This window comes from Felis catus, chromosome B1 (assembly GCF_018350175.1).
Source record: "Felis catus isolate Fca126 chromosome B1, F.catus_Fca126_mat1.0, whole genome shotgun sequence".
Taxonomy (NCBI): Eukaryota; Metazoa; Chordata; class Mammalia; order Carnivora; family Felidae; genus Felis; species Felis catus.
This window is the reverse complement of record NC_058371.1, coordinates 162527210-162554314: the sequence shown is the minus strand read 5'-3', so window position 1 is coordinate 162554314 and position 27105 is coordinate 162527210. Positions and strand designations below refer to the sequence as shown.

General features: G+C 38.3%; 1 protein-coding gene across 25 annotated transcripts in view; it reads left to right on the top strand.

The window, feature by feature from the left end:
* The first annotated feature begins 7449 nt into the window (after positions 1-7449).
* The window catches only part of FIP1L1 (factor interacting with PAPOLA and CPSF1), an 82585-nt gene continuing 62929 nt past the window's right edge, over positions 7450-27105 (top strand). For 5 of the 25 annotated variants that reach the window (XM_045056377.1, XM_045056376.1, XM_045056368.1 and 2 more), the window contains exons 1-7: positions 7451-7756; positions 9075-9114; positions 16885-16942; positions 18056-18159; positions 23027-23091; positions 23636-23743; positions 24205-24335. In XM_045056377.1, the coding sequence (XP_044912312.1) occupies positions 7672-7756; positions 9075-9114; positions 16885-16942; positions 18056-18159; positions 23027-23091; positions 23636-23743; positions 24205-24335 (591 nt within the window). In that variant the 5' untranslated portion in view covers positions 7451-7671. Of the gene's footprint in view, positions 7757-8926; positions 8972-9074; positions 9115-16884; positions 16943-18055; positions 18160-23026; positions 23092-23635; positions 23744-24204; positions 24336-24632; positions 24702-27105 lie in introns of all 25 variants that reach the window. The other 20 variants (XM_019829498.3, XM_045056369.1, XM_006931125.5 and 17 more) reach the window with 9 other exon arrangements.

Here is a 27105-nt window from a genome sequence, read left to right as displayed (position 1 = left end):
CTTCAAAAATCCTAGAATCCAGCCCCTTCGGCCCATCCATCCTTGGCGTCACCGGCTTAATCCACCGTCACCACTCAACTGGACACTAGCGATGATCCCCCATCATTTCCCAGTTTTATATCTCTTTTCCCTCCAATTCAGTTTTCTTCCTAATGAACTAAGCTGGTCCTACCAAGTCTGGCCCAGTTGCCTATAGGATACAGCCAGACTCCTTGTAATGGCACAAATCCTTCATGATTTCTCAATTTCTCCCCAGCTAATCCCTGCCTAGAACAGTATATGCATGCACAATTAAGTCAATAGATTGAGCCCAGAATGTTTCACAAGTTCAGTTCAATTCAATCACTATTTGTTAAGCACTTACTAGGTATAATCACTGACCTAGGCAACAAAGGCACAATGGTTAATGAAATTCCTTGATCCATGAAGAATTTTCACCTCTGCTAAGTATTTGCCATATCATGACGTAACTTTTAACAATCTTGTTTTCCTACAACATTATACACTTAAAGGCCTGGTATATCCAACACTAGAAAATAACATGTATTTAATAAATGTTGATTAAATGACCAATAAGTGTTCAATTCATATCCATATAATAAATGATATAGTCAACGAACTTTTAATGGACATGTACAGTATTTGAGACACTGTGTTAAGCATTGCTCATATAAATAGAAATAAGGCACAGCCTTGCCTTCAAAAGAATCTGAAATAAAAAGACCCCCACATGTAAAGAAAGCAAGTGCAATACAGTTACAGAAGCAATTTTTTTTTTAATGGATAAGAGTCACAAAGGAGGAAAAATAAATTTTGATTGCATTAAGGAGAAAAGGAAGTGGTCAGAAGAAGTTGCATATAAGACATGAGTTTTGAGTTGTCTTGAAAGAAAACCAGGTGTTCACCAGGTGGACAGGATGGGGAGGAGCATTCCCGGCAGTCCCAAGCAGAGACTGCATGGACAAAGGTATAGAGACATGAAACCATACAACACATTCTCTGGAAATACACATGGTTTTGTATAGCTGGAGTGTATTGTATGAAGAGAGGCCCAAGCTGAAACAGGAGCTAGGAACTAGAAAAAAGGGACAAGATCAGAGTGAGTCTTATTTTTGATTCTAAATAGTAGCAGCCAATTGAGTACAGTTAAAGGGTTGTTAGGAGTGGATATAGTTTGTTCACATCTGGAGTTTTAGGGGGGAAAGAATTCTAAATGGAAAACAGTTTGAGTGATAAGATTTAGGACGGGGAGATTATTTAGAAAACAGTCACAGCAGGTGATGGGTATTGAGGAGGGCACCTGTTGGGATGAGCACTGGGTGTTGTATGGAAAACAATTTGACAATAAATTTCATATTAAAAAAAAAAGAAAAGAAAACAGTCACAGAAACAACTCTGGGTGAGAACAGGTAAGGATACCAACAAAGCGGCTACACAGAGTGGGGTATATAAAAAGATGTTACGGGGCGCCTGGGTGGCGCAGTCGGTTAAGCGTCCGACTTCAGCCAGGTCACGATCTCGCGGTCTGTGAGTTCGAGCCCCGCGTCAGGCTCTGGGCTGATGGCTCAGAGCCTGGAGCCTGCTTCCGATTCTGTGTCTCCCTCTCTCTCTGCCCCTCCCCCGTTCATGCTCTCTCTCTCTCTCTCTCTCTCTGTCCCAAAAATAAATAAAAGTTGAAAAAAAAATTAAAAAAAAAAAAGATGTTACGAAGATTGGGAAAGAGAATGAGATAGAGGGAGGATTCCAGGTTCACACCCAGTTTCCTGGCTGGATGACTGCTAAGTAGTCGTCACTAGATTCAGAAAACCGGAAGAGAAGCAGACTGGGGAATAAATGCACTGAGTTCAGTCAGGACATGTATTTGTTTGTTTGTTTATTTGTTTAATTGTGACAAAATACATAAAATTTACCATTTAACCATTTTTAAGTACACAGTTCAGTAAATTATTTGCGCAATGTTGTAAAGCCAGACTCCAGAACTGTTTTCTCTTGCAAAACTGAAGCTTTATGTCCATTAAACAAGAACTCCCCATTGCCCCTTCCCACTGGCAACCACAATTCTACCTTCTATTTCCGTAAGTTTACTATTCTAGATATCTTATATAAATGAAATCATACAGTATTTGTCTTTTTGTGACTGGCTTATTTCACTTGGCATAATATCATCAAGGTTCATCTAACATATGAGTCAGAATTTTCGTCCTTTCTAAGGCAGGATTACATTCCATTGTCTATACCATTGTGTACTGCATTTTTGGAGACTGAAAGTTTGGATTTTTGGTGTAACAGGAAGCTATTGAAGGGTTTGTGTTACTCGAAATGCAGTGTGGCAATGGAGATGGAGGGAATTAGACAGATTTGGGATCTATTTTACAGGAAGAACTAATGGGCCTTGCTAACAGGTTTTCCTCGGCATGAGAGGGATTCGTAAGGGAAGGAGAGGAATCAAGGGTAATTCGTTGAGTTTGGGCTGGAACAACGTTGGATAATGATTACTGATAGAGGGAATATGGGAGTGGGACAGGAGAGGTTTGGGAGGGCAACTCACAAGTTCTGTTTTTGGCATGCTTACTCAATATCAAGGAAGGCATCAGTGAAACATCAGAGTGAGCTCAAGGACAAGTTGAGACTGCAGAAGCAAAACTGGGAGTCATTGGCTGTCAGTGACATATATCACATAGACAGTATTAAAAGTCATGGGACTGGAGGAAATGACCTTGGGAGACAAGGTAGACAGAAAAGAGAAGAGAATCCAGGAAAAATCCATTTGTTGCTCTCAGATATTACGGTGGAGTCAAAAGAATTCCTGCTGAAATTACATGCTTGAAGATAACCAGATTTACTTTATTTCAATGTGATTTGTACTCCTTTGCTCAGCATAATTAGCAATTATTATTCCTCACAAAATCAAACATATCTCCTTTTGCCTCATTTCTAAGCCCTCCACATGGATGATCAACGTTTGGCTTAAGGGTTTACTAAGCACTTATCTGGTGAAGACAGAAATAAAAAAAAAAATTGTTGTCATCCTTAAGGAGTGTGCAGTTTACACAACAGTATAGAGCTGAATAGGAGATGACACAATTTTCCAGAAACAAATAGCAATATAAAAATTAGTATTAAAATATGTCAGAATGCAGAGGAAGATGGATAATTGGTGCTTAACTCCCCATTGAAGTACCTATAAAGGAAGCATCTAGAAAGAAACAAACTGCGCTCTACATATGTGCAGTGATTCGGGTTGTTCAAAGGACAAAAGGCCTAAACCATAGCATACCACCATCTTGCCTCTAACTTGTCACATGCATTGACATTTGAACCCTCACTTTAGCTTTGTTAGCCTTCCAGGATACAGGTGTAATTTGATATTTTAATATATCAATTTACTAATGAGGAAACTGAAGAACATTGAGATTTAAGGGACGTAACTAAAGTTGGCAGTGAAGAACACAGTCAGGCCTAAATGCCATATTCATGCAAAGCACATTAATGAGTACTTGCTATCTACTAGATATTGAGCAAGGCACTTTTATTTGATTTTTACCTCTTGCCGTCATTTTAATCATCATCTATTAAGCAATCCCTTTCAGTACTTCTCAAAGAGAGATATATTTAAACTGATGCTTAGTTATTTTGGGTTTTTTTTCCCTAAGAACCAACAAACTGCACACACACACACACACCCATACACAGACACACACAATGATAAGATGGAAAACAAATATAATCAGAACATATAGAGTATTGTAGTTTGAAGAAGTCTTAAGTTTATATCATGTCTTCAAATTACCTATCTTTAAACTCTGCTGGTGAGTCGGGAGATAAAGAAGCTTATCCAGGCAAGGAACTCAGTATAAAAGGAAGGAAGGAAGAGGCCTTTTATGAGTGGTTATTAGTGATTTATGGGCTTCTCTGCTTGTGAAAATCTTTATTTTCAAAGCTTAGCTGAAATGCTACCTCCACTGTAAAGGCAATTCTGATGCCTCAGTTATTATTCATCAACTCTTCAGTTCAGTTTAAGTAGCATCTTGAAAGACAAGCTTATTTTAGGCAGCCGAAAGGAGAAAGACAATCCATGGCAGAAGGCAGTTGGTTCTTCCATGAAAGCACCAAAGTTCATTATAGACTCATAGAATAATAAATAGACAGGACTATGAGTGACTGCCTTAAGATATTCCTTTTAAAAAATTTTTTTAACGTTTTATTTATTTATTTATTTTTAACATTTATTTATTTTTGAGAGAGAGAGAGAGCATGAACGGGGGAGGGACAGAGAGAGAGGGAGACACAGAATCTGAAACAGGCTCCAGGCTCTGAGCAGTCAGCACAGAGCCCGACGTGGGGCTCGAACTCACGGACCGCGAGATCATGACCTGAGCCGAAGTCGGCCGCTTAACCGACTGAGCCACCCAGGCGCCCCAACGTTTTATTTATTTATTTTTTATTTATTTATTTTTTTAAAGGCTGCTGGGAAAGCAGCATCGTCATGGAACATTCAATTTTTTTTTTCAACGTTTATTTATTTTTGGGACAGAGAGAGACAGAGCATGAACGGGCGAGGGGCAGAGAGAGAGGGAGACACAGAATCGGAAACAGGCTCCAGGCTCCGAGCCATTAACCCAGAGCCCGACGCGGGGCTCGAACTCACGGACCGCAAGATCGTGACCTGGCTGAAGTCGGTCGCTTAACCGACTGCGCCACCCAGGCGCCCCCGTTTTATTTATTTTTGAGACAGAGAGAGAGAGAGCATGAACAGGGGAGGGGCAGAGAGAGAGGGAGACACAGAATCGGAAGCAGGCTCCAGGCTCTGAGCCATCAGCCCAGAGCCCGACGCGGGGCTCGAACTCACGGACCACGAGATCGTGACCTGAGCTGAAGTCTGACGCTTAACCGACTGAGCCACCCAGGCGCCCCAAGATATTCCTAAGCAGTCTGTAAAATTGTCATTCCATTACTGTCAGTAGAGGCCAAGATCTAAGTGCTGGGCACCATCTCATGAATAAGTGGCATGTAAGAAGATGCCCTGTTTGAGGAAGGACTTCATCTAGTGAAGAGTTCTAGGAAGGTAGATGTAATTACCATAGGATGTGATAGACACATGCCATAGAAGCAGCATAGAGTCTAGAAGGGTGTAATTAGCTCTGCTCTACCCACCTTCCAATAACCCTGATCTCATCTCTAGCCTCTTTCTTACTCCCTCCATTCCATTTCATTTTGGGTTCCTTGAATGCACCAAGCACACTTCTGCTTCAGGGCCTTTGCAATTCCTATTCTCTCAGTCAGATAGGGCTTCACCCAGAAGTCCACAAGGGCTTATTTCTTTCCTCCATTCAGCTCTCTATTCTTATGTCACGTTATTAGAATAACTTTCCCTGATCTCTTATTATAAAATTGCACCTAATCCCTCTTCATCACTCTGCTCTAGGTCCCCCTATCCTGCTTAGTTTTCTTTATAATCCTTATCACAACTTGACAAAGCTGTACATTTATATGTTTATTGTCTGTCTTCCTTCATTAGAATGAAAGCTTCACCAAGAGGAAGGACCTTGTTTTACTCCTAGCTGAATCTGCATAGCCTAGAAGAGTCTCTGGCACTTGGGAGACCCTCCATAAGTATATTTATAGAACAAAGAAAGGGAAGGAAATAAAGTGGGATTCAGGAAAGATATCACAATGTTGGCCTCAGCATTGATACCTCAACAGAGTTTAGAAGTCTGCAAGGGATTATCCTAAACAGATAAGGGAGACTGGGAATAGCCTTTGAGTCTTCAAAGGTAAGGGGAGATTAAAACCACATGATTTGTTTAAATAAGGGGAGATGTTGGGGCGCCTGGGTGGCGCAGTCGGTTAAGCGTACGACTTCAGCCAGGTCACCATCTTGCGGTCCGTGAGTTCGCGCCCCGCGTCAGGCTCTGGGCGGATGGCTCGGAGCCTGGAGCCTGTTTCTGATTCTGTGTCTCCCTCTCTCTGCCCCTCCCCCGTTCATGCTCTCTCTCTGTCCCAAAAATAAATAAAAACGTTGAAAAAAATAAAAAATAAATAAATAAGGGGAGATGGTGTGGCATTGTTGGGATGTAAACATTTCATTTGTGTTTCTATTAAAGCATATCCATCTTTTTTCCCTTGTAGGGGAACTAATTAAGACACTTCTGACTTTCTTAATAAATTGATAGCATTTTAAGAGCATGGACTATGCTTTATTCATATTTTTGTTTTCCAAGTTCTTAAACAGCAGATATTCAATAAGTGTTAAATGAAGAACAATATTTATTGACCAGACAGCAAGTAAACCCATGATTGATTTGTAAACTAGAATGACTTCCTGTTGAAAACTGAGTGTCCTATTTGAAAACTTTTGGACCAAAAGAAACCTTAGAGACCATTAAATGCAGCTTTCCCATTTTGTAGATGAGAAAACTGAAGCAAAGAAAGGTTAATTACCTGAGGTCATGCAACTAAGTAGTTAGAGTTAAGAACTAGAACACTAATTTCGACCCATCATAGATGACCTTCTCCTTAAAAGATGTGTTCAAACTAGCCTGATGATGTGGCATTATTTACTAAAAAACTGAACATTATGATCTTGGAGAAATACTTGTAAAAATCTGCAAGAAGTCATTTACAAGGCTTTTGTAAACGTTTGTAGTGTTTTTAGGGAGGGTGGTTAAAGTGAAAAGTTGAAACCAATCTAAATGTACACCACTAGGGAAATAGCTATATACATTTTGTGATAGCCATGCTATGGAATATTGGGAAGCACTTACAAATGGATATAGTTTGAGGTATACTAACATGGGAAGGGTCTCCAAGACACTTCATAAAAATTAAAAAAAAAAAAAAGCAATCCACAGAACGATACACAGTATCGCAGCCTTTAAGATTCGTTAATCTCGGGTTCTTCCACCAAAACAATACACGTGAAGTAAACATACAGAAAATCCGAGGATTCATACCAAACAGAAAACGAGGGATACTTGTGCAAAGGACGGTAGTGGATGAGGGGGGTCTTCGACCTTATGTGTAATGTTTTATTTTAACAAAGAGAATGCATTATTCATACACGAGCTCGGCTTTCGTTTGCTGTTAAAATTAAATATTCAATAAAGTAGGCATTGTTTTCCTCTCTAATGAGAAACGAGTAACAATTCTGTGTCGAGTGATACAACATGTGAAGAACGAAACAAGGCCTTTAATAAGATTAAAACACAGTCAAAAAAGTTGAGAAAGAAAGCGTTAAAGGACAAGGGAACAAGAGTACGCTGGCGGGCATAGGCAGCTTATCAGAGGAAAGGGTGGGGGAGGGGAAACCTCCCCGACGCAGGACGCCAGGGGAGAAGGCCACGCTAAAAAGGCAAAACGGGATTCCACAGGGGCGGGGCCAACCACGGCGCGCATGCGCAACCAGGTCCAGGTGGCCGGCGCCGCGGAAGCGAAGCCTCCTAAAGACGCCGCGCGCTGGCGCTGCTGCTGCGCCTGCGCAGGCGGATCGCCGCCGGAGTCGTCTTGTTTGCAGGCTGAACGCCGCGGCCGCCTTTCCTGGATTTGAGTCTCGCGCTTTCTTCGTTTGCTCGCCGGCGGGTTCGCGCCCCTCTCGCGCCCCCGGGCAGCGAGGCTGGGAAGGGGTTGGAGGGGGCTGTTGATCGCCGCCTTTAAGTTGTGCTCGGGGCGGCCATGTCGGCCGGCGAGGTCGAGCGCCTAGTGTCGGAGCTGAGCGGCGGGACCGGAGGGGATGAGGAGGAAGAGTGGCTCTATGGCGGTACGGAACTTCCTGTCCCTTCTCTCACTCCCGGGTTCTCTCAGGCCTGTCCTCCCGGCCCGTCAGCGGCCGGCGTCCTGGGCCCCTCATGCCACCCCTGGGGCCTCTGGTACGGAGCCTCCTCCGGCCTGAGAGTTAGGCCGAGTGCGGCGTGCGCGTTCCCGCCTCCCCGCCCCCAGCCTCCTCCCGCCCAGCCCACGCCCCCATCACGCAGCCACCCCGCGGCCGCCGGGCTGGGCCAGGGGCTGGGCACCGGGCCGGACCCCGTCTCCCGGTCCTCCCCGCCGGGGATTCCCGGCCGCCTCGCTTCCGCGCTCTTTCCCCTACTGTTCTATCTCGATTCTGAGCTCTGTTGGCGTGTCTGTTCTTGCCCCTTGGCTGTAGGATGCCCTCCCTGCCCCTTTCTTTCAGAAACAGTCTTTCTGTAATAATAGCTAAATAAAGTTGATGCTGTAAAACTAACGTCTTGTTTCTTGATGGTCAGTTTGTATGGAATGCACCTGCAAGGGTACCTCCTTGTCTGAAAGTCGTGCTTTAAAAATAAATAATTAAAAGAGAGAGAGAGAGAGAGAGAGAGAGAGAGAAAGAGATGGAATACATTATGGCCCATAAAGAAAACCCCGAATGTCTCCTGTATTAAGGTGAAGTTTTTCTTTTTTAAGAGACTGCTCTTTAACCCACATCATTAGAAGTATCTCATGTCCCTTAGCCTTATAGTTTTCAGTTATCTCGTATATATCTTTTTCCCCCAAAAATAACTTCAGTGCACTTTGTACTTCCCTCTTGAAAGGGACTTGACATCTAGCTTTTAACTTTTCATGAAGTCACAGTCTTTTGTCTGTTAATGATAACTAGATTTGAAAGTTAATTATTTATTCCTTACCTAAAATATGTATTCTTTAGTATAGTAAAAGTGCACGTTTGAGCACCATGCAGCTCCTTGATGCTGTGGCTTTGACAAACCTGTAAAATTGTCTTTGGTGGCAAGATTCAGCATTAGTAATACTCTTTGGAATGTAAATGTGTAGGGTTTCCTTAACAAAGATCTAGAAATTTTTAATGCCTCTTAAATTAAGCTTACTTTTATAAAAGTAAAGTCATTTTTTTTTTCATAAAAGACATATCTTGTTAAGTCATTATAAGGTGATCTAACTTTGGATGTGCTTATAGGCCCATGGGACGTGCATGTGCACAGTGATTTGGCAAAGGACCTAGGTTAGTGCTTGTGATGATCACTTCAGATTTTCATAATACTGGTTTCTTTAAGAGTGGTTTGTTTGTTAATTTTATTTATTTATTTATGTATTTTTTTTGGTAGATGAAAATGAAGTTGAAAGGCCAGAAGAAGAAAATGCCAGGTTAGTGGAACTTGTTGTCGATACTTCTGCAGATTGTGTGGTAACAGTGGTTCTGTCAACACGTTGTCAAATTTATTTCATAGTCTTTGGCTTAATTACAGCATACTGACTTAAAGTTCACAGGCGTTGATTCCGTTAGAATTTTCTATTTCAGGACCTAATCAGTTCTGTGTTTATTTGCTAGTAGCGTAGGGGACAAAGTGTTTGAGGTAAGGGTTTGAATACTCTTCACTATTAAGTACTTTGTACTCTTAAGTGAGTTCAGAAGTGGAATATACGATTATAACCATTAGACTAATAAGAAAAAACTTTAAAAAAATGTTTTTGATTAAAAAAAAAGAATCCTTTAAATTACTAGTTTCACAATACCTTTGATGGTGTAGTGCACTTTGGTTATCATTTCCATGTTTTAAAATATGTAAAGTCAGATATTTAATGAATTTGTTGTAAGATTGATTCCCTTTGTTAGACTATTAGAAATACATGACTGTCGTTTATAGAACACGTAAAAGCAGCTTGAAACTTCTCCAAATTTCAAAACAACTCACACATGGGAGTCCGTCGACATGCTTACATTACTGATCAAATGTAGTATCAATGCCTTGATGTCCCATAATGAAGGCATGGTTAAAAAAAAAGAGCTTTGAAAGGTTATTTGGTTTTAAAAAGTAGAGAAAATACTATTTTACACCCGCTAGGATGGCTGTACTCAAAAAGAAAGTAACAGGTGTTGGTGAGGACATGCAGAAATTGGAACTCTCATACACTGATCGTGGAACTGTAAAAAGGTTCGGCTACTTTGGAGAACAGGCAGTTCCTCAAAAGGCTAAGCACAGTAACTATATGATCCAAGAATTCCAGTTCTACATAGATGCTTTAGAAAAATGATACATATCCACACAAAAACTTGTACATGAATGTTCATAGCAGCGTTATTTATAATAGCCAAAAAATGGATATAAGTGCCCATCAAATGATGAATGGATGGACAAAATATGGTATATTCATACAGTGGAATACTATATAGCAGTGAAAAATGAAGTGCTGATACCTGTAACAACATGGATGAGTCTAGAGAACATTATGCTAATTTAAAGAAGCCAGTCCCCAAGGACTACATATTGTATGATTCTGTTTATATTAAAAGTAGAGAATAGGTAAATGCATAGAGTGGTTGGCAGGACCAAGGTCGGGGAAAATGGGGAGTGACTACTAATATACGCAGTGTTTCTTTTTGGGGTGATGAGAATGTCCTGGAATTAGGTAGTTGTAATGGTTGCACTATTTTGTAAACATGAAAAGTCATTCTGTTGATTGCTTTAAACGGATGGTTTGTGTGGCGTATGAATTCTGTTTCAAGCTGGCAGGGTTATACCTTGGAGATACTGTGGGTTCAGTTCCACACCACTCCAATAAAGTGAGTCAGATGAATTTTTTGGTTTCCTGGTGCCTATAAAAGTTATGTTTATAATGTTGTCTCTCTCTTTTTTTTTTAAATAGTTTCAACTTTTTTTGAGAGAGAAAGAGGAAGGCAGAGATAGGGACAGAAGATCCAAAGTGGGCTCTGCTCTGACAGCAGCAAGCCTGATGCAGGGCTCAAACTCACAAACTTCGAGATCATTACCTGAGTGGAAATTGGACACTCAACTGACTGAGCCACCCAGGGCGCCACTATACTGTAGTCTCTTAAGTGCGATGGTACTATGCCTAAAGGACAATATACGTACCTTAATTAAAAACTATTTTTATGCTAAAAAAAAAATCCTAACCATCATCTGAGCTTTTGGCAAGTCATAACGTTTTTGCTGGTTGGAGGGTCTTTGAAATTGAACTCTGCTGACTGATCAGGGTGGTGGCGGCTGAAGGTTGAGGTGGCTGTGGCAGTATAAGACAATGACCTCTGCCACATGCACGGACTTTTCCTTTCACGAACGACTTCTCGGTAGCACATGTTGCTGTTTGTTAGCATTTTGATAGTAGAACTTCTTTCCAAATTGAAGTCAATCCTCTCAGACGCTGCTGCTTTATCAGCTAAGTTTATGTAATCTATATTCTAACTCCTTTGCTGTCATTTCCACAATCTTCACACCGTCTTCACCAAGAGTAGATTCCGTCTCAAGAAACCACTTTCTTTGCTCATCCATGAGAAGCAGCCCCTCGTCTGTTCATGTTTTGTCCTGAGATTGCAGCAATTCTGTCACATCGTCAGGCCCCACTTCTCATTCTAGTTCTCTTGTTACTTCCACCACGTCTGCAGTAACTTCCTCCACTGAAGTCCTGAACCCCTCCCAGTCATCCACGAGGCTCGGAATCAACTTCCAAACTCCTCTTCATATTTGATATTTGGACCTCTCCCCATGAATCATGGATGGATTTTTTTTTTTAATTTTTTTAATTTACATCCAAGTTAGCATATAGCGCAACAGTGATTTCAGGAGTATATTCCTTAATGCCCCTTACCCATTTAGCCCATCCCCCCTCCCACAACCCCTCTAGTAGTCCTCTTTTTGTTCTCTATATATTTGTCTCTTATGTTTTTATATTATTTTTGCTTCCCTTATGTTCATCTGTTTTGTGTCTTAAATTTCTCACATGAGTAAGTCATATACTTCTTTTTCTCTGACTAATTTCACTTAGCATAATACTCTCTAGTTCCTTCCACGTAGTTGCAAATGGCAAGATTTCATTCTTTTTGATTGTCGAGTAATACTCCATTGTATATATATATACACCATGTCTTCCTTATCCATTCAATGGATGAATGTTTTTTTATTTTTTGTTTTTTTTTTCTTATTTATTTTTAATTTTTAAAATTTACATCCAAGTTAGTTAGCATATAGTACAACAATGATTTCAGGGGTACATTCCTTAATGTCTCTTACCCATTTAGCCCCTCTCCCCTGCCACAACCCCTCCAGTAACTCTGTTCTGCATATTTAAGAGTGTCTTATGTTTTGTCCCCATTCCTGTTTTTATATTATTTTCCTTCCCTTATGTTCATCTGTTTCGTATCTTAACTGACTGAGCCACCCAGGTGCCCCCATCTGTTTTGTGTCTTAAAGTCCTCATATGAATTAAGTCATATGATATTTGTCTTTCTCTGACTAATTTCTCTTAGCATAATACCCTCTAGTTCCATCCACGTAGTTGCAAATGGCAAGATTTCATTCTGTTTGATTGCCGAGTAATACTCCATTGTGTGTGTGTGTGTGTGTGTGTGTGTGTGTTGTGTATATATACATATATATATATATATATATATATATGTATATATGTATATATACGTATATGTACACACTACATCTTCTTTATCCATTCATAATGGATGGATTTTTTTTTTAATTTTTTTTCAACGTTTATTTATTTTTGGGACAGAGAGAGACAGAGCATGAACGGGGGAGGGGCAGAGAGAGAGGGAGACACAGAATCGGAAACAGGCTCCAGGCTCCGAGCCATCAGCCCAGAGCCTGACGCGGGGCTCGAACTCACGGACCGCGAGATCGTGACCTGGCTGAAGTCGGACGCTTAACCGACTGCGCCACCCAGGCGCCCCTGGATGGATGTTTTTAATGGCATCTCGAATCATGAATCCTTGCCAGAATGTATTCAGATTATTTTGCCCAGATCTTCCAGACAACTGGAATCATGGTCTCTAACAACTATATGCTTATGAAATGTGTTTCTTCAGTAATAAGACTTGAAAGTCAAATGACTCCTTGATCCATGGGCTGCAGAATGGATATTTGTTATGGGGCATGGAAACATTAATCTCCTTGTGTGTCTCCAACAGAGAGCTCTTGAGTGACCAGGCACATTGTCGATGGGCAGTAATATTTTGAAAGGAATCTTTTTTTTCTGAGCAGTAGTCTCAACAGTGGCTTAAAATATTCAGTAAACCATGTTGTCAACAGATGTGCTGTCATCCAGGCTTTGTTGTTCCACTTTTAGGGCAGAGCACAGGCAGAGTGGATTTAGCATAATTCGTAAGGGCCCTAGGATTTCAGAATGGTAAATGAGCATAAGTCACCAGCTGCATTAGCCCCTAACAAGAAAAGAGTCAGCCTGTCCTTTGAAACTTTGAAGCCAGGCCTTGACTTTTCTTGAGCTGTGGAAGTCCCAGATGGCATCTTCTTCTAATAGGAGGCTGTTTTATCTACATTGCAAATCTGTTTAGTGTAGCCACCTTTATGAATTATCTGAGTGAGACCTTCTGGGTAACTTGCTGCAGCTTCTGTATCAGCACTTGCTGCCTTGCCTTGCACTTTACGTTACGGAGATGGCTTCTTTCCTTAAACCTCACGAACCAACCTCTGTTAGCTTTGAACTTTTTTCTTGCAGCTTCCTCACCTCTGTCAACCTTTACAGAATTGAAGAAAGTTATAAGGGCTTTGCCCTGGATTAGCCTTTGGCTTAAGGGAATGTTGTGACTGGTTTGGTCTTCTGCCCAGACCACTCAAACTTTATATCAGCAGTAAGGTATTTTTACTTGCTTATCATTCGTGGCTTCACTAGAGTTTAGCTCTTTTAATCTTCTTCAAGAATTTTTCTTTTGTGTTCACACCTTTGCCAACCAGTGGCAGAGGCCTCGGTTTTGGTCTTTGACATGCCTTCCTACTAAGCTTAATCATTTCTAGCTTTTGAATTAAAGTGAGAGACCTGTGGACTCTTTCACTTGGACACTTAGAGGCCATTAGAGGATTGTAAATTGACCTAGTGTGGATATTGTTGTGGTTCAGGGAATAGGCAGCCTAAGGAGCAGGAGAGAAAGAAGAGGTGATGGTTGGTCAGTAGAGTGGTTAGAACACACAAAATATTTATTGAGTTCACCATCTTAAGTGGTTGTGATTCATAGCTCCCCAAAACAATTATAATAGTAACATCAAGGAGCACTGATCACAGACCACCATAATAAATACAATAGTGAAAAAGTGTAAAATATTACCAGACTCACCAAAATGTGACAGAGACACAAGGTAAGCAAATGCTATTGGAAAAATTGCACTGCTGGGTGACACAGTGTTGCCACAAACCTCAGTTTGTAAAAAATTTATCTGGGAAGTGCAGTAAAGTGAGGTGTAATGGAGCCAAGCATGATAAAAGGAGGTACGTATGCACTTGTTAAAAAGTGAATGAAGGGAAGAAGTAAGACATAGAAATAGAACTACCTTAAGGGATGCTGAAATTATATTTCCTCACTTAAAAATATCCCCTTTATTGGAAGACTTTTTTTTCATTCATTGCTATATCATGTGAAATTTTATCATTCAGTTTTGAAATTTGGTCCAACCCAGTTCCTAACCCTAATCTCAGTTACTCACAAAGTTGATTTGTGTAGCTTATAGTTATGAAAGTAATTGAAAATTTCTTCATACTGCTTTTTAACTGGTGAAGAATCAATGGATAATGCTACAGATTCATAATTAAATACCTTTTTTTATGAGCTAATCTTTATTCCATTAATTTTGTTAGTATTGGTTCTTGGTTACAATCCTTGAAGCCTATTTTTTGATTGAATGAATGTCCTTTAATTTTTTTTATACTCAGTGTGATTTGTTTTTTCTTAAATGTTTGTTTACTTTTGAGAGAGACAGAGACAGACTGTGAGTGGGTTAGGGGCAGAGAGAGAGGGAGACACAGAATCCAAAGCAGGCTCCAGGCTCCGAGCCATCAGCACAGAGCCCAATGTGGGGCTCGAACTCACGAGCTGTGAGATCATGACCTGAGCTGAAGTCGGAGGCTCAACTGACTGAGCCACCCAGACGCCCCTTAGCGTGATTAAATGTATTGGAGGGAAGCCTCTACCTTCCTTGAGCATTACTGTCAAAATGTCTTTATATTCTTTATTAAAAATTTATTTGGAGAGCTATTAAGTTTATTTCATTCTGTGGAAAAGTTCTACTCTTAAAGCTTAATTTTTCTAGAAAAAGCTTGTAATTTTATATTTGTAGCATTTTAATGTTGATAGGAATTAAAACTTTTAGAAGTATTGGGTAAGGCATGTTCACCAAACCCATGTTCTGGTATTCAGCTTGGACTGATCAGAGTCCTTGCTATTAGAGTTCTCCCCAGCTTCTTTGTGACCAGTTCATTGTTACAACTTCTTAACCATTGTATTATGCTGTGTCCAATTTTGTCATGTTGTTTAATCCAAGGTTTGGCTAACTACACTGTTCCATGGCATAAAAAGCATGCTAAACTTGTTTCTGGCTACCTAGAAACTTACTTAAGCAGGAGGTAAATGTACTGAAGAATTATAGTTGCATATTTTCTTGGGTCAAGCAGTAAAACAATGAAAACTTCACATTCAAATTTTCAATTATTATCTTTATTTTGCTTTATATGAGGATTGTACTACTGTAAAATACCGTTATAGAGATTGCACTGACTTCTATAAAACTGCTTGACAAAATGAAGTTTAGAAGAGATAAACAAATGTAATGAAAAGAGGTTTGAGCTATATCGACATCTGGATATCGTTCTCAGAAATCCTACTAAATGTGAGTTAGTTGCTTTGTACTTCAGTGCCTTTATTTGTAAAATGAGTTTAATGGTTAATTCCCACTATCAAAATCCTAATTATTGAAATATAAGAAACCAATTACAGGGGCGCCTGGGTGGCTCAGATTGCTAAGCATCCGACTCTTGATTTTGGCCTAGGTCATGATCTCAAGGTTTATGAGATCCAGCTTGGGATTCTCTCTCTCCTCTCTCTGCCCCTCTCCCTTCTTGTGAGCACATGTGTTCTCTCTCTCTCAAAATAAATGAATCATTAAAAAAAAAAGGAAGCCAATTACACTATAATACTGTAAGTTTTATTTGATGGTTAATGACCAGATGCTTGAGTCTCATGAGAAAAGAGAGGTTTATTTTTTTATATCAGTTTTGCTTTAATAAGGCAAATACAGGTATTAACTGGACTTTAAAAAGTTATTAGTTTTGGGCGTGCCTGGGTGGCTCAGTTGGTTAAGTGACCGACTTTGGCTCAGGTCATGATCTCACAGTTTGTGGGTTCGAGCCCTGCGTAGGGCTCTGTGCTGACACCTGAGAGCCTGGAGCCTGCTAAGAATTATGTGTCTCCTCTCTGCCCTCCCCTTCTCATTCTCTGTCTCAAAAATAAATAAACATTAAAAAAAAAAGTGGTTTTTTTAATGCATCAGAATTAGGTCTGGAGCTCTTTATTGGCACCAAATTGGAAGATAGTCTTCTAGGAAGATAAGCTTTTCTTTAATCCTAAAATGTATTTTTCATGCAACGAAGAACGTGTGTCCAATAAGATAGGTGAAACAAAACCAGAACGGAGCATGTGTGTTAAGTGAATACTGGTAGAGTTAATGTGGTCATATTAAAGTTCTTCAGTTCCTCGGGCGGCAGGAACGGAGGAAACTGTGTATTCCGTAGCCTTAGGCAATTTTAGTAGTCCCTGGCACATGGTGGATGTTCAGTAAAGAGTTAGGATAAGTAAAATTAAGTGTGATGAAGATTTTTTAAATATTAAAAAACTTGAACTATACCCCACTGTCAAGTTGCAAATTTCATATCACTAAAAAATTGTAGAGGCAGTTCCATTCTACTTTCAGTGTTGAGTCTGGATTTTATGCAAGGCAGCAGGAATGATGGAATAACACAGGCAGTTTTTGCCACCCTTTTTCTTACCCAGTGGAGACCGTAATTTTAGGAAATTATCAGACATAGCTTAAGAATACTAGTATATCCTGTCTGTACCTCTGAAAAGTAATACCAGACTTATGTGCTTATCTTTATTATTCATAGTGCTAATCCTCCATCTGGAATTGAAGATGAAACTGCTGAAAACGGCGTACCTAAACCGGTAACACAAGGCTTTGAAGTCCAGTTACTTCCCTATGTGAAGTCTTTATCAGTAGTTTCCTGTTCACTAAGGAAGAAAGCCAAAAATTTCAGTGTCCGGCGTGACTTTCAGTGTCCGGCGTGATCTGGCCCCGTTTATATCTCCAGCCTCATCTGTTGCCATCAAAAACATAGCGATGAGAATAGTGGGAAGAGACTTCAGATGAAATGGAGCATGTGCAAAGACGTGAAGTTTAATCCTTTCAAGGAACTGAATGATTGTAGCTCAACTAAAGATTATAATGAGACTCATTTTGAAGGAAGACTTTAAGTCCCACAGCACAAGTTTGAGTGCCATAATTTTTAGCAAGACAATTCTTTATATAAGTGATAGTCTCTGACCTCATTCATGCCTGTTAAAAGTGATGTGTTTTGGATTGAACATGTATTCTTGGTCTTACAAATATTTTAACATTCTGCTTCTATATAAAAAAGAAAGAAAGAGATCCTTACTCTGCAGGCTTGAATTGAATACAAAAAAAATATTTTGCCCGAGATGATCTACTTTTTTATTTACCGTTATGTGACCACAAAATAGCCTTTTGGAGCCAAAATACAACCTTCATAAATGGTCCTACTTTTTACTCCTAAAACAAGTATTTCCTCAGTCACTTGCACCCTGGGCCTCGTCTAGCTACAAATGAATGACAAGAATTAAGTGAGCTGCTCCGTAACGATTTGGTGCTTTTTAACCATGACGCTGTGACTCTTAACAGTATCCTCTTCATATTCTTGCCAAAAATTTCTCACTTGATTTTTTTTTATAATTTATGTTCTAGATATTTTAGTACAATGCCTTAGATTTGTTTTGCAGAGAAGCATTTATAAATAACAGGAAAAAATATATGAGGTGTTATTTACAAAAAGATGCTGAAAAACAGATTTTATTTCACATTCTTATCCCATTTTATCGTGTAAAACAAAAGTTATAAATGAGGTAGCAGTGCTATGAGATTATAACTTTTTTTCTCTAAAACTACTTCAAAAATCACAAAATGATTACTTTTTCACTTATTCATATTAGGTGTTGAGATGGATTATTGAATGTATTCTGTAATTGTTTATGTTGGTATAGAAAGTGACCGAGACTGAAGATGATAGTGATAGTGACAGTGATGACGATGAGGATGATGTTCATGTCACTATAGGAGACATTAAAACGGGAGCACCACAGTATGGGTAAGTTATTTTTAACTAACGATTACGTGCCTCAATGCAAGGTAGTGTGCTTATCTCGAACCAGTAATGGTTGATTCCATATTTTTTACATTTTTCCGTCTTACCATGCAATGAAAGAACTCTTGTTAAAATTTCACCATGAGTTTCTAAAAGAGCAGATCTTAAAAGTTCTTGTCACAAGAAAAAAAATATATTACTGTCTGGTGACGGATGTTAACTAATCATTTTTCAATATATAGTATCAAGTTGTTATATTGTACACCTAAAATTAATACAGTGTTGTGTCAGTTTTATCATGATAAAAAGAGATTTCACCATGAAAATCTTTCTTAAAGATAAAGTTAATTTATTAGGCAAATTACGTGGAAGCAGCTGTTTTTGATTTCTAAAATTAAAGTGTTTTTATAAATGAATTGAATACTATACATTCTTTAGTTAGAATTAAAAAACCTTAAATTACAGTTTTCACCTACATTGTTCTTCCATTATATTATCCACAACCGTGTTTAGGTTTTTAATTTATTGTCCAGTAAAAATGTTTCTTTTTGCTCCTCATAATGTATTTTTGAAGTTGTTCATTGTCCTGTAGGCTTTTTAAGCCAATATGTTGTATCAAGTTTTATAGTCTATAAAACTAGATCAAGTGAATCGACTGTCATTAGCTCGTTGAGCACATAAAGAATCTTCCAGAAAAGTTGGAAGGGAATATATTAAAGTACAGAATGTGATTTTGTTATGGTGGTAGAATAAGAGTCCATATTTTTTCTGTGTTTTTTCAGATTGGATGTATAATGTGGTACATTAGGAATGCATTAGGAACATAAAACTTTCATTAATTGCACTGTAGTTCAGTAAGCAGCCTTATCTGGAATCAAGCAATATATACATAAATACTTTTGAGTATTTTATTTCTATAGCAGAGCCATTTTGTTCAGTTATTTTAGGAGCTTAAAGGTAACTCAGTTATTGTTGTGGTCGGTTTCACATTATAATGAGCACTGCCTGTGTAATCTTAAAACTCTAGGGAGCAGGGTTGAGAAGAGACTTCTTCATATGAGGGGTAGATTGGTGTACCATCTCCACTTAAAGAATTAGTGTTGGGCTTCTGTATAATGCTGATAGGCCTTTGCCATCTGCATTATGCAAAAGGAACGCTGTAATCCTTGTGTTTAGTAAATACTGTTACATAAAATTATTTGTATCTGTATCTATAGAACAATTAAAGCAAATGGTGAGGTGTTTTTTTTTATTAACATCAAATTTTTGTTAGGAATTGCAATCAAATGTTAAATGTATATAGACTCCCACAGTACTTTTTCTGAACTTTATTTCTTATAGCAATTTCCAGTTTCATGAAATATGGTTATTTTACCCATCATCTGGATTATACAATTTACATTTTGCTAGGTCTGCTTTATCATTTATATGGGTAAATGTGTATATCTCCATCTATCTATGCTTACACCCATTCTTCAGTTGATCTACTTTTTATGTTTTTTATGCATTTCAAAGTAACTTTTATAGATCTTTCTGAAGGGTATAGAACTTACTTAACCTTGATATTTCAAGATCTGTCCCTTGAAAACTGAAAGATCTTGTGAGAAAATGAAGTTTGATGAACATTTTGTGCACAGAATTTTCAGAAGCAAGTTTAAAGAGCAAATTGTATTCCGGGAACAATACTAAATGGATTTATTGTAAGCTGTTAGAAAGTACAAAATAGCATTTTTTTAGGTAACATACTTTTGTTACGACGTTCATTTTCTCTATATAAGGTATGAAGGAAAGCAAATTAAAAAAATTTTTTTAATGTTTACTTATTTCTGAGAGAGAGAGACAAAGTGCAAGCAGGGGAGGGGCAGAGAGAGAGGGAGACACAGAATGCGAAGCAGGCTCCAGGCTCTGAGCTGTCAGGCACAGAGCCTGACGAGGGGCTCAGACTCCCAAACCGCGAGATCATGACCTGAGCCGAAGTCAGATGCTTAACCGACTGAGCCACCCAGGCTCCCCAGAAAGCAAATTTTAGAGTAGGAATAATTTTTTTTTTCTTAACATTTATTCATTTTTGAGTTCATTTTTGAGACAGAGACAGAGCATGAATGGGGGAAGGTCAGAGAGAGAGAGAGAGAGAGAGAGAGACACAGAATCTGAAACAGGCTCCAGGCTCTGAGCGGGTAGCACAGAGCCCGACGCAGGGCTCGAACTCACAGACCACGAGATCATGACCTGAGCTGAAGTCGGACGCCCAACCGACTGAGCCACCCAGGCGCCCCTAGAGTAGGAATAATTTAAGTCATATAGAGAAGTAGTTTCTTACCTTTGAGATTCATCCATCCATTTAATAAACAGTTTTTAAAAAGTTTGGCACTGCATTAATTGATGAGAATATGAAAAGTAATAATATAGTCCTTATTAGAAATAGTGAGGAAGACAGACATGTGAGCAAATACTTTCAGTGCAGTTTAAGTGCTAGAATAGAATGTACAAGGTGATTGGAAAGCTTTGAGAGGAGAGTTGCTAAAAAGCCTATGTATTGAAGAAAAAATCCTAGAGGCGGTAATATTTGAATTTGTTTGATTCTTGAGACAGAAGAGGACTGATGATTTAGCAGGGACACTACTGCGATGTGGTGGAAGCCTGGCTTAGAGGAACATGGCTGGAGGATACAATAGATGGGAAAAAATGGTCAAAACCACTTTAGGGAATTAGAACCTTTAAAAGTTTATAGGCAGGTTTATAGGCAGGAATTAGAACCTTTAAAGGTTTATAGGCAGGGTAGGTTATGTGAAAAGATAACTAGCAGCAGTAGTTGAGATGGATTAAATAGAAATTGGTTGATATATTTGAGTTGTCCACATGAGATGATAATGCAGACTAAGCCAGTGGCAGTAGTATAGGGATGGATGGAAAAAGATACTTGAGTGCATAATAAATAGAAATAACATGGTTGTGGATGCAGAGTGAGATAAAGGACTCAATGACTTAGAGGTTTTAGAGCCCTTAATTGAGTACCTTACCGTATATTAGCATGTGTGGGTAATGTAGGAGGAGTAGGTTAAAACACATTTTTTTTTTTATGCATTAATTTTGAAGTTCCTTTCGATATCCAAGTATGTAGGATCTAGCACCTAGAGAAGCCTGACACCTCATGGGAGGCTCATGGAAGGTATCATATTAGCTTAAGTGTAATTTTCCAAACAGCTAATCTTCTTTGAACACAATGAATACAAAGCCTTAGTAGTTTTAAAAACAAAAGTGATGTTTCAAAGGCAAATGTGGAAGGGAAAGTAGCTAGGTAGGGAACAAAGAAATTCATTTATTGAACTTAAGGTTAAGCCTTTTATAAATACTATTTTGTTTTATGCTTTAGCAATTCTGTAAGAAGACCATTGAGAGATAGTACTTGATTTTTGTGCATTTAACTTGTAAACAGCTGGAACTTTTGTGCATCATATATAGATAACCAAAAGGTGCTTTTGCTGTGCTGAATTTAGATTGTTGAAATGTAAGCAGCATGGGGCAGGAGGCATATTTGTTCAGTTCCTCATTCTCTTTCTTTAGCCTAGAGCTGTATTTGATGTATTGTTGGTGTTAATCATTTACTATGGGAATTAATATCAATGAGATGATTGAAGCATTTCAAGATTGTAATGGTAGCATTACCTGACCATAACAGTTTAATTCGGGCTATTTCATACTTTTTGCATTTATAGCAGTGGAGCTTCATACAGTTACTTGAATATTTTATTACGCTTCCTTATCATTTTATTTTTAAGCAGAAAACAAAAATCATAGTGCTAATGTAAATTACCTAAGTCTCATAAATTTAGTACATTGGAGGAAAAAAAAATGGAAATTATTAGGCAGATCAGAAACAGTGAATCTTTGCAAGTCCAGTTGCCTGAACTTGGGAGGGTAAAGAAGCAAATTAAATAACATGAATATTATGTGAGAAATATATCATTGAGAATATTGTCTATTATTTTACGTCTTACTAATTATGTAAGTCTCTTTCTGTTATGATATTTGATTTTCCTCCTCATGCAAGAATGCATTATATGGAAAAGTTAGGGAACTGTCTGTAAACCCATATTACAGAAAATTTATACAAAGTCCATGAGGTCTTAAGTTACTTAGCCAAGGTTACACAACTAATAATTGACAAAACTTATATTTGAGCCTGGGGTCTGAATGCAGATTTTGTATTTTTTTCCTTTATCATGTGTATATTACATTTAAAAAGTATAGCTCAATAATTTTTTCAAATGTTTACATTCATGAACCCACAACCCAGGTCAAGATATGGAACATTATTAGCATTCTAGAAATTTGCCTTTGTTTTCCCAGTCCTTAAACACTGACTACCACCAAACACTGCTCTGCTTTCACCCTAGATTTATTTTTAAATGTAATATAAATGAATTCATTTTATGGGTAAAAGTATTCTGTGGATATTTGGAAAAAGAATTATCAACAATATCAAATGTAGGAAGGACTATAAGGAGGTCACTGGACTCGGGAACAAAGTGGAGAAATTTCATTCTTGCATGATTGCTGTTATGTTGTAGGTGAGGAAATGCAGACAAAGTGATAGAGATGGATTTCCTCTTAGCCCCGTTTCTTGTGAAGTTTGTTACAGTGAGATACTTAGTGGCTGATAGGTTTTCAGATGAAAAACAAGTTGAGACTTTTAAAAAATATTTTTTTCTCTTATTGAGCAAGTGACAGACTTTTGAAATTAGTTTAGAACATTTTCTAAAATGTGTCCGTCATTAGTCTGGTTACTATGTGGGTGTATAGTTTGTACATGTTGAATATATTGCTGTTTTGTTTACATTTCTCAGGATAATTTTTATTTTGTTTTTAGGAGTTATGGTACAGCACCTGTAAATCTTAACATCAAAACAGGGGGAAGAGTTTATGGAACTACAGGTAAAACTTGTATTTGCAGCTGTATCAATAGGAAAATAAGTCGAATGTATGAATAGGTCATAAGTTGAGGTATTACACCTCAGTTAAAAAGAGCAGTTTTTCACCATACATCATAGAGGTGGACAAACTTTTTCCGGAAAGGGCTACATAATACATATTTAGGCTGTGTGGGTCACAGGGCTCCTGTCACATGGTTGGTTTACTTGTTTTACAGCCCTTTAAAAAAGTAGACTTTTCTTAGCTCACAGGCAGTACAAAAAAAGTGATTTCAAACATGAAAGTTAGCAACTTCCTATTGGTACAGGAATTCCTTATAAGTAACAAGTCCCTAATCTCTCAATCCGGTTTATTTTACAGCTACTCCATAAAGTTTGATCTCGCTTTTTATTTATGCTAGTATTACTCTAAATGCTGTGTTTGGAACCTCTGCCATATTTAGTGGTATCAGTGGTAAAAAGGTGTCAATGATTTCTATTTACCTGTGGTGTCTCTCAGTTTTGTGCTGATAATAGCTCCTTCACCATTTTGTAATTGCATAAAATAGGAACAAAAGTCAAGGGAGTGGACCTCGATGCACCTGGAAGCATTAACGGAGTTCCACTCTTGGAGGTAGATTTGGATTCCTTTGAAGATAAACCATGGCGTAAACCCGGTAAGATTCCTGTGGACTGTATCTGTTTCGAAAGATTTTTAGTATCAACAGTCATTTAGAAGAGTATTTTTAATGTCATTTTTATTGTCTTAATTACAAGAGTAAGATGACCTATATTATTAAATCTTATTATTTGCATATTATTTTATCATGACACCATTTCTAAAGGAAATACGTTCCCCCACCATGATCATTTGTTTCTTAAGTTCCAAATATGAGTGACATATAGTGTTTGTCTTTGACTAACTTATTTCACTTAGCATAATATTCTCTAGCTTAAAGGAGATACTTGTGATCAAAAGTTTTTATAGTCCTATTGCTTTATATTAGTAATTGGGAAAATTAGAAGGGGGGATAAAACTGACGGAACACTAAATTTTTGTTTTTTTAGTTTATATTTTGTATGCTGCATAAAAATAGAATTGAAATATTTATACACTAATACTATGTTTTATCTTTAGGTGCTGATCTTTCTGATTATTTTAATTATGGGTTTAATGAAGATACCTGGAAAGCTTACTGTGAAAAACAAAAGAGGATACGAATGGGACTTGAAGTTATACCAGTTACCTCTACTACAAATAAAATTACGGTAATTAGTAAATATTCCAGAATACCCCAGCCTTTTCTACAGTCCCAAATAAACTCCCCCAGATAAATCGCTTTTTCCCCATAAAGGTGGTTAAATGCTATAAGATAGTTTAAAATTTTCATTCTTTTTATCATGTTTGTTTTTTTTTCCCTTCCTTCCCTTTCAGAGTTTCATATTAATGATTATCTGATGTTCTTAGTTTCAAGTCACAGACTGGCTACAGCTAGTTTGTCTTTATGTGGCCTATCAATTAAAAATTATGTGGTATCTTAATGGGGAATATGTTATTTAACTTAGGCCGAAGACTGTACTATGGAAGTTACACCAGGTGCAGAGATCCAAGATGGCAGATTCAATCTTTTTAAGGTGAATTTTAGTAAATTATCCTTGGTTGCTCTCATTTTTTTGTTCTTGAGTCTGCTCCCATACCACTACTCAAGGGATGAGGTTAAAGTGGAAATAGCTACCTTTTTTCCAAATCTTCAGCTTCCTGGTGACTTACAAATTTGCTGATTGTTGTTTTATCTCCACTTTGCAAGCATGTGAATTTATAGCCTATTATACTAACATATGCCAAGTAAAACTATTCTTGCTGTATGTTGTGATTTTATTTTGAATTATAGTGTATGTTTGCTTGTAGGACATAAAAATTCATGCCGATAGGCTAAGCTCTCAGTTCAGATCATGCTTTATCAGAATGGGAGAATTATTTTCCTAATTTTCTTTTAAAAAATGATTAGGAAGATGGCATACTGCTTATTATCTTTATGACACTGAAATCATTGGTGTAACGTGTCTTAGAGTTTGAGATGTCTCAAGAAGCTTGGCCGTTTTTGAGAGTCTCTAAGAAAGACTCAACAGAATAGGATAAAGCCATTGATGTGTAAAATTAATAACTTAAAAGGATTAGGTTTAGGTAGGGACTTGCAGGTTGTTATTACCACTTGGGTATCAAGTCTGAATTCTGGCTTCTCCATTCTATATGACCACAGACCCAGTCCAAAGAATAATACCGTATTTTCATACTTCTGCAATACACAGCAACCTACAAACTTTTCTCTAAAATACCTGATTGTGTACTCTTTTTTCCTTTACCTTAATTCTTAGTTCTTGATTCTTGTATTGAACGACACTGGAATGAAGACTGGGAGTGGCTTTTAGATTGGGTTGTGTACTCAGGGAACTTTGTGGGCAGGAACTTTCCTGTGATCCTTTTGGGACTGCAGCCCTGGCACCAAAATACTGCCTTATGCAATACATGTGCTATATCCGCAGATGTAGCCGCTCTGCTGGACACAGTTCTGTGTAGAGAATTTAATTTTAATTTACATCCTACTTTGGGTAAGTATTTGGTTCTTGTTCTGCTGTAAATCTTTTGAAAGTGTGTGATGATGTCTATTCTATTTTAAATGGCCATCCGGTTCTTTTTGGTGCTCTCTTCTTCAGGGATTGAATACATTGTACTTGATTCCAATGAATAGATAGAAAAGCTAGTTGTCTTGATGATGAAATAGTTTGTTTGCAGTGGTGCTTTTTATTTTTTTCTAACAAATGAAAACAAGGTGCCTTTGTAAAACTGCCAGTTCTGTATACTTTGTCTTTTTGCAGTAGACTTCTAAAACTAAGGAATAAAAAGAAATTCCTAGGGGCTGGTCTCTCTTTTTTTTGAGAGAGAAGGAGGGAGAGAGAATGAATCTTACGTAGGCTTCACGCCCAGCGCAGAGCCTGACTCTGGGCTCAGTCTCACCACTGTGAGATCATGACCTGAGCCGAAATTGAGTTGGATGCTTAACCTGCTGAGCCACCCATGCACCCCAAGGTCTCTCTGTTTTTTGTTTTGTTTTGTTTTGTTTTTTTTTAAGTACATGTGCTGCTGAAGTGAGCACTAGAGGCTGGTCTCTTCTTGGAAGTGTCACCATGAATGAGTTTTTAATATACATACGGTCTATCAACATTGTTTTGAAGTTTCTTTGGGTTATATGAGAGGGAGGGAGGTCATTGTTCCATTCTCATTCATTTGCTTCCAAAGGAATAAGCGTTGGAATTTGATGAGTATAGTTTCATGGTTTTATTTGCCTTGATAATGGGCATTAAATATTTATTCATCTGTTAGAAATACTGATTTGGGAACAGGGTGTATATTTTAATAATGTGTATGGCTCACATTTTTTATGCATATTGTGGTCTGTAGGATATATTTTATTGATGTTGCTCAGGATCTGCAACTACTGGTTATATGTGAGTGTTTGGCATTTTCAGGCCACAATTTACTTGACATTAAATTTCAGATGAATTGCTGTCACCTTAAATAAATATCATTGTTCAGGTTTTTGTAGGACTGTTATTCTTGAAAAAGTATGAGTTGTCTTTCATTATCTATCCTGCAACTCTGGAGAATACAAAAAATATTATAAGGATGTAATTGGTATCCCAAATATGCAGAGGCAAATTTCTTAGGTATTATTAACATTGAGTGTTTATATATAGTTCCATTCTGTTTCTGTGTTTTCTTTTTTTTTTTTTTTTTTTTAATTTTTTTTTTCAACATTTATTTATTTTTGGGACAGAGAGAGACAGAGCGTGAACAGGGGAGGGGCAGAGAGAGAGGGAGACACAGAATCAGAAACAGGCTCCAGGCTCTGAGCCATCAGCCCAGAGCCCGACGCGGGGCTCGAACTCACGGACCGCAAGATCGTGACCTGGCTGAAGTCGGACGCTTAACCGACTGCGCCACCCAGGCACCCCTCTGTGTTTTCTTAAAAGGGTAAAG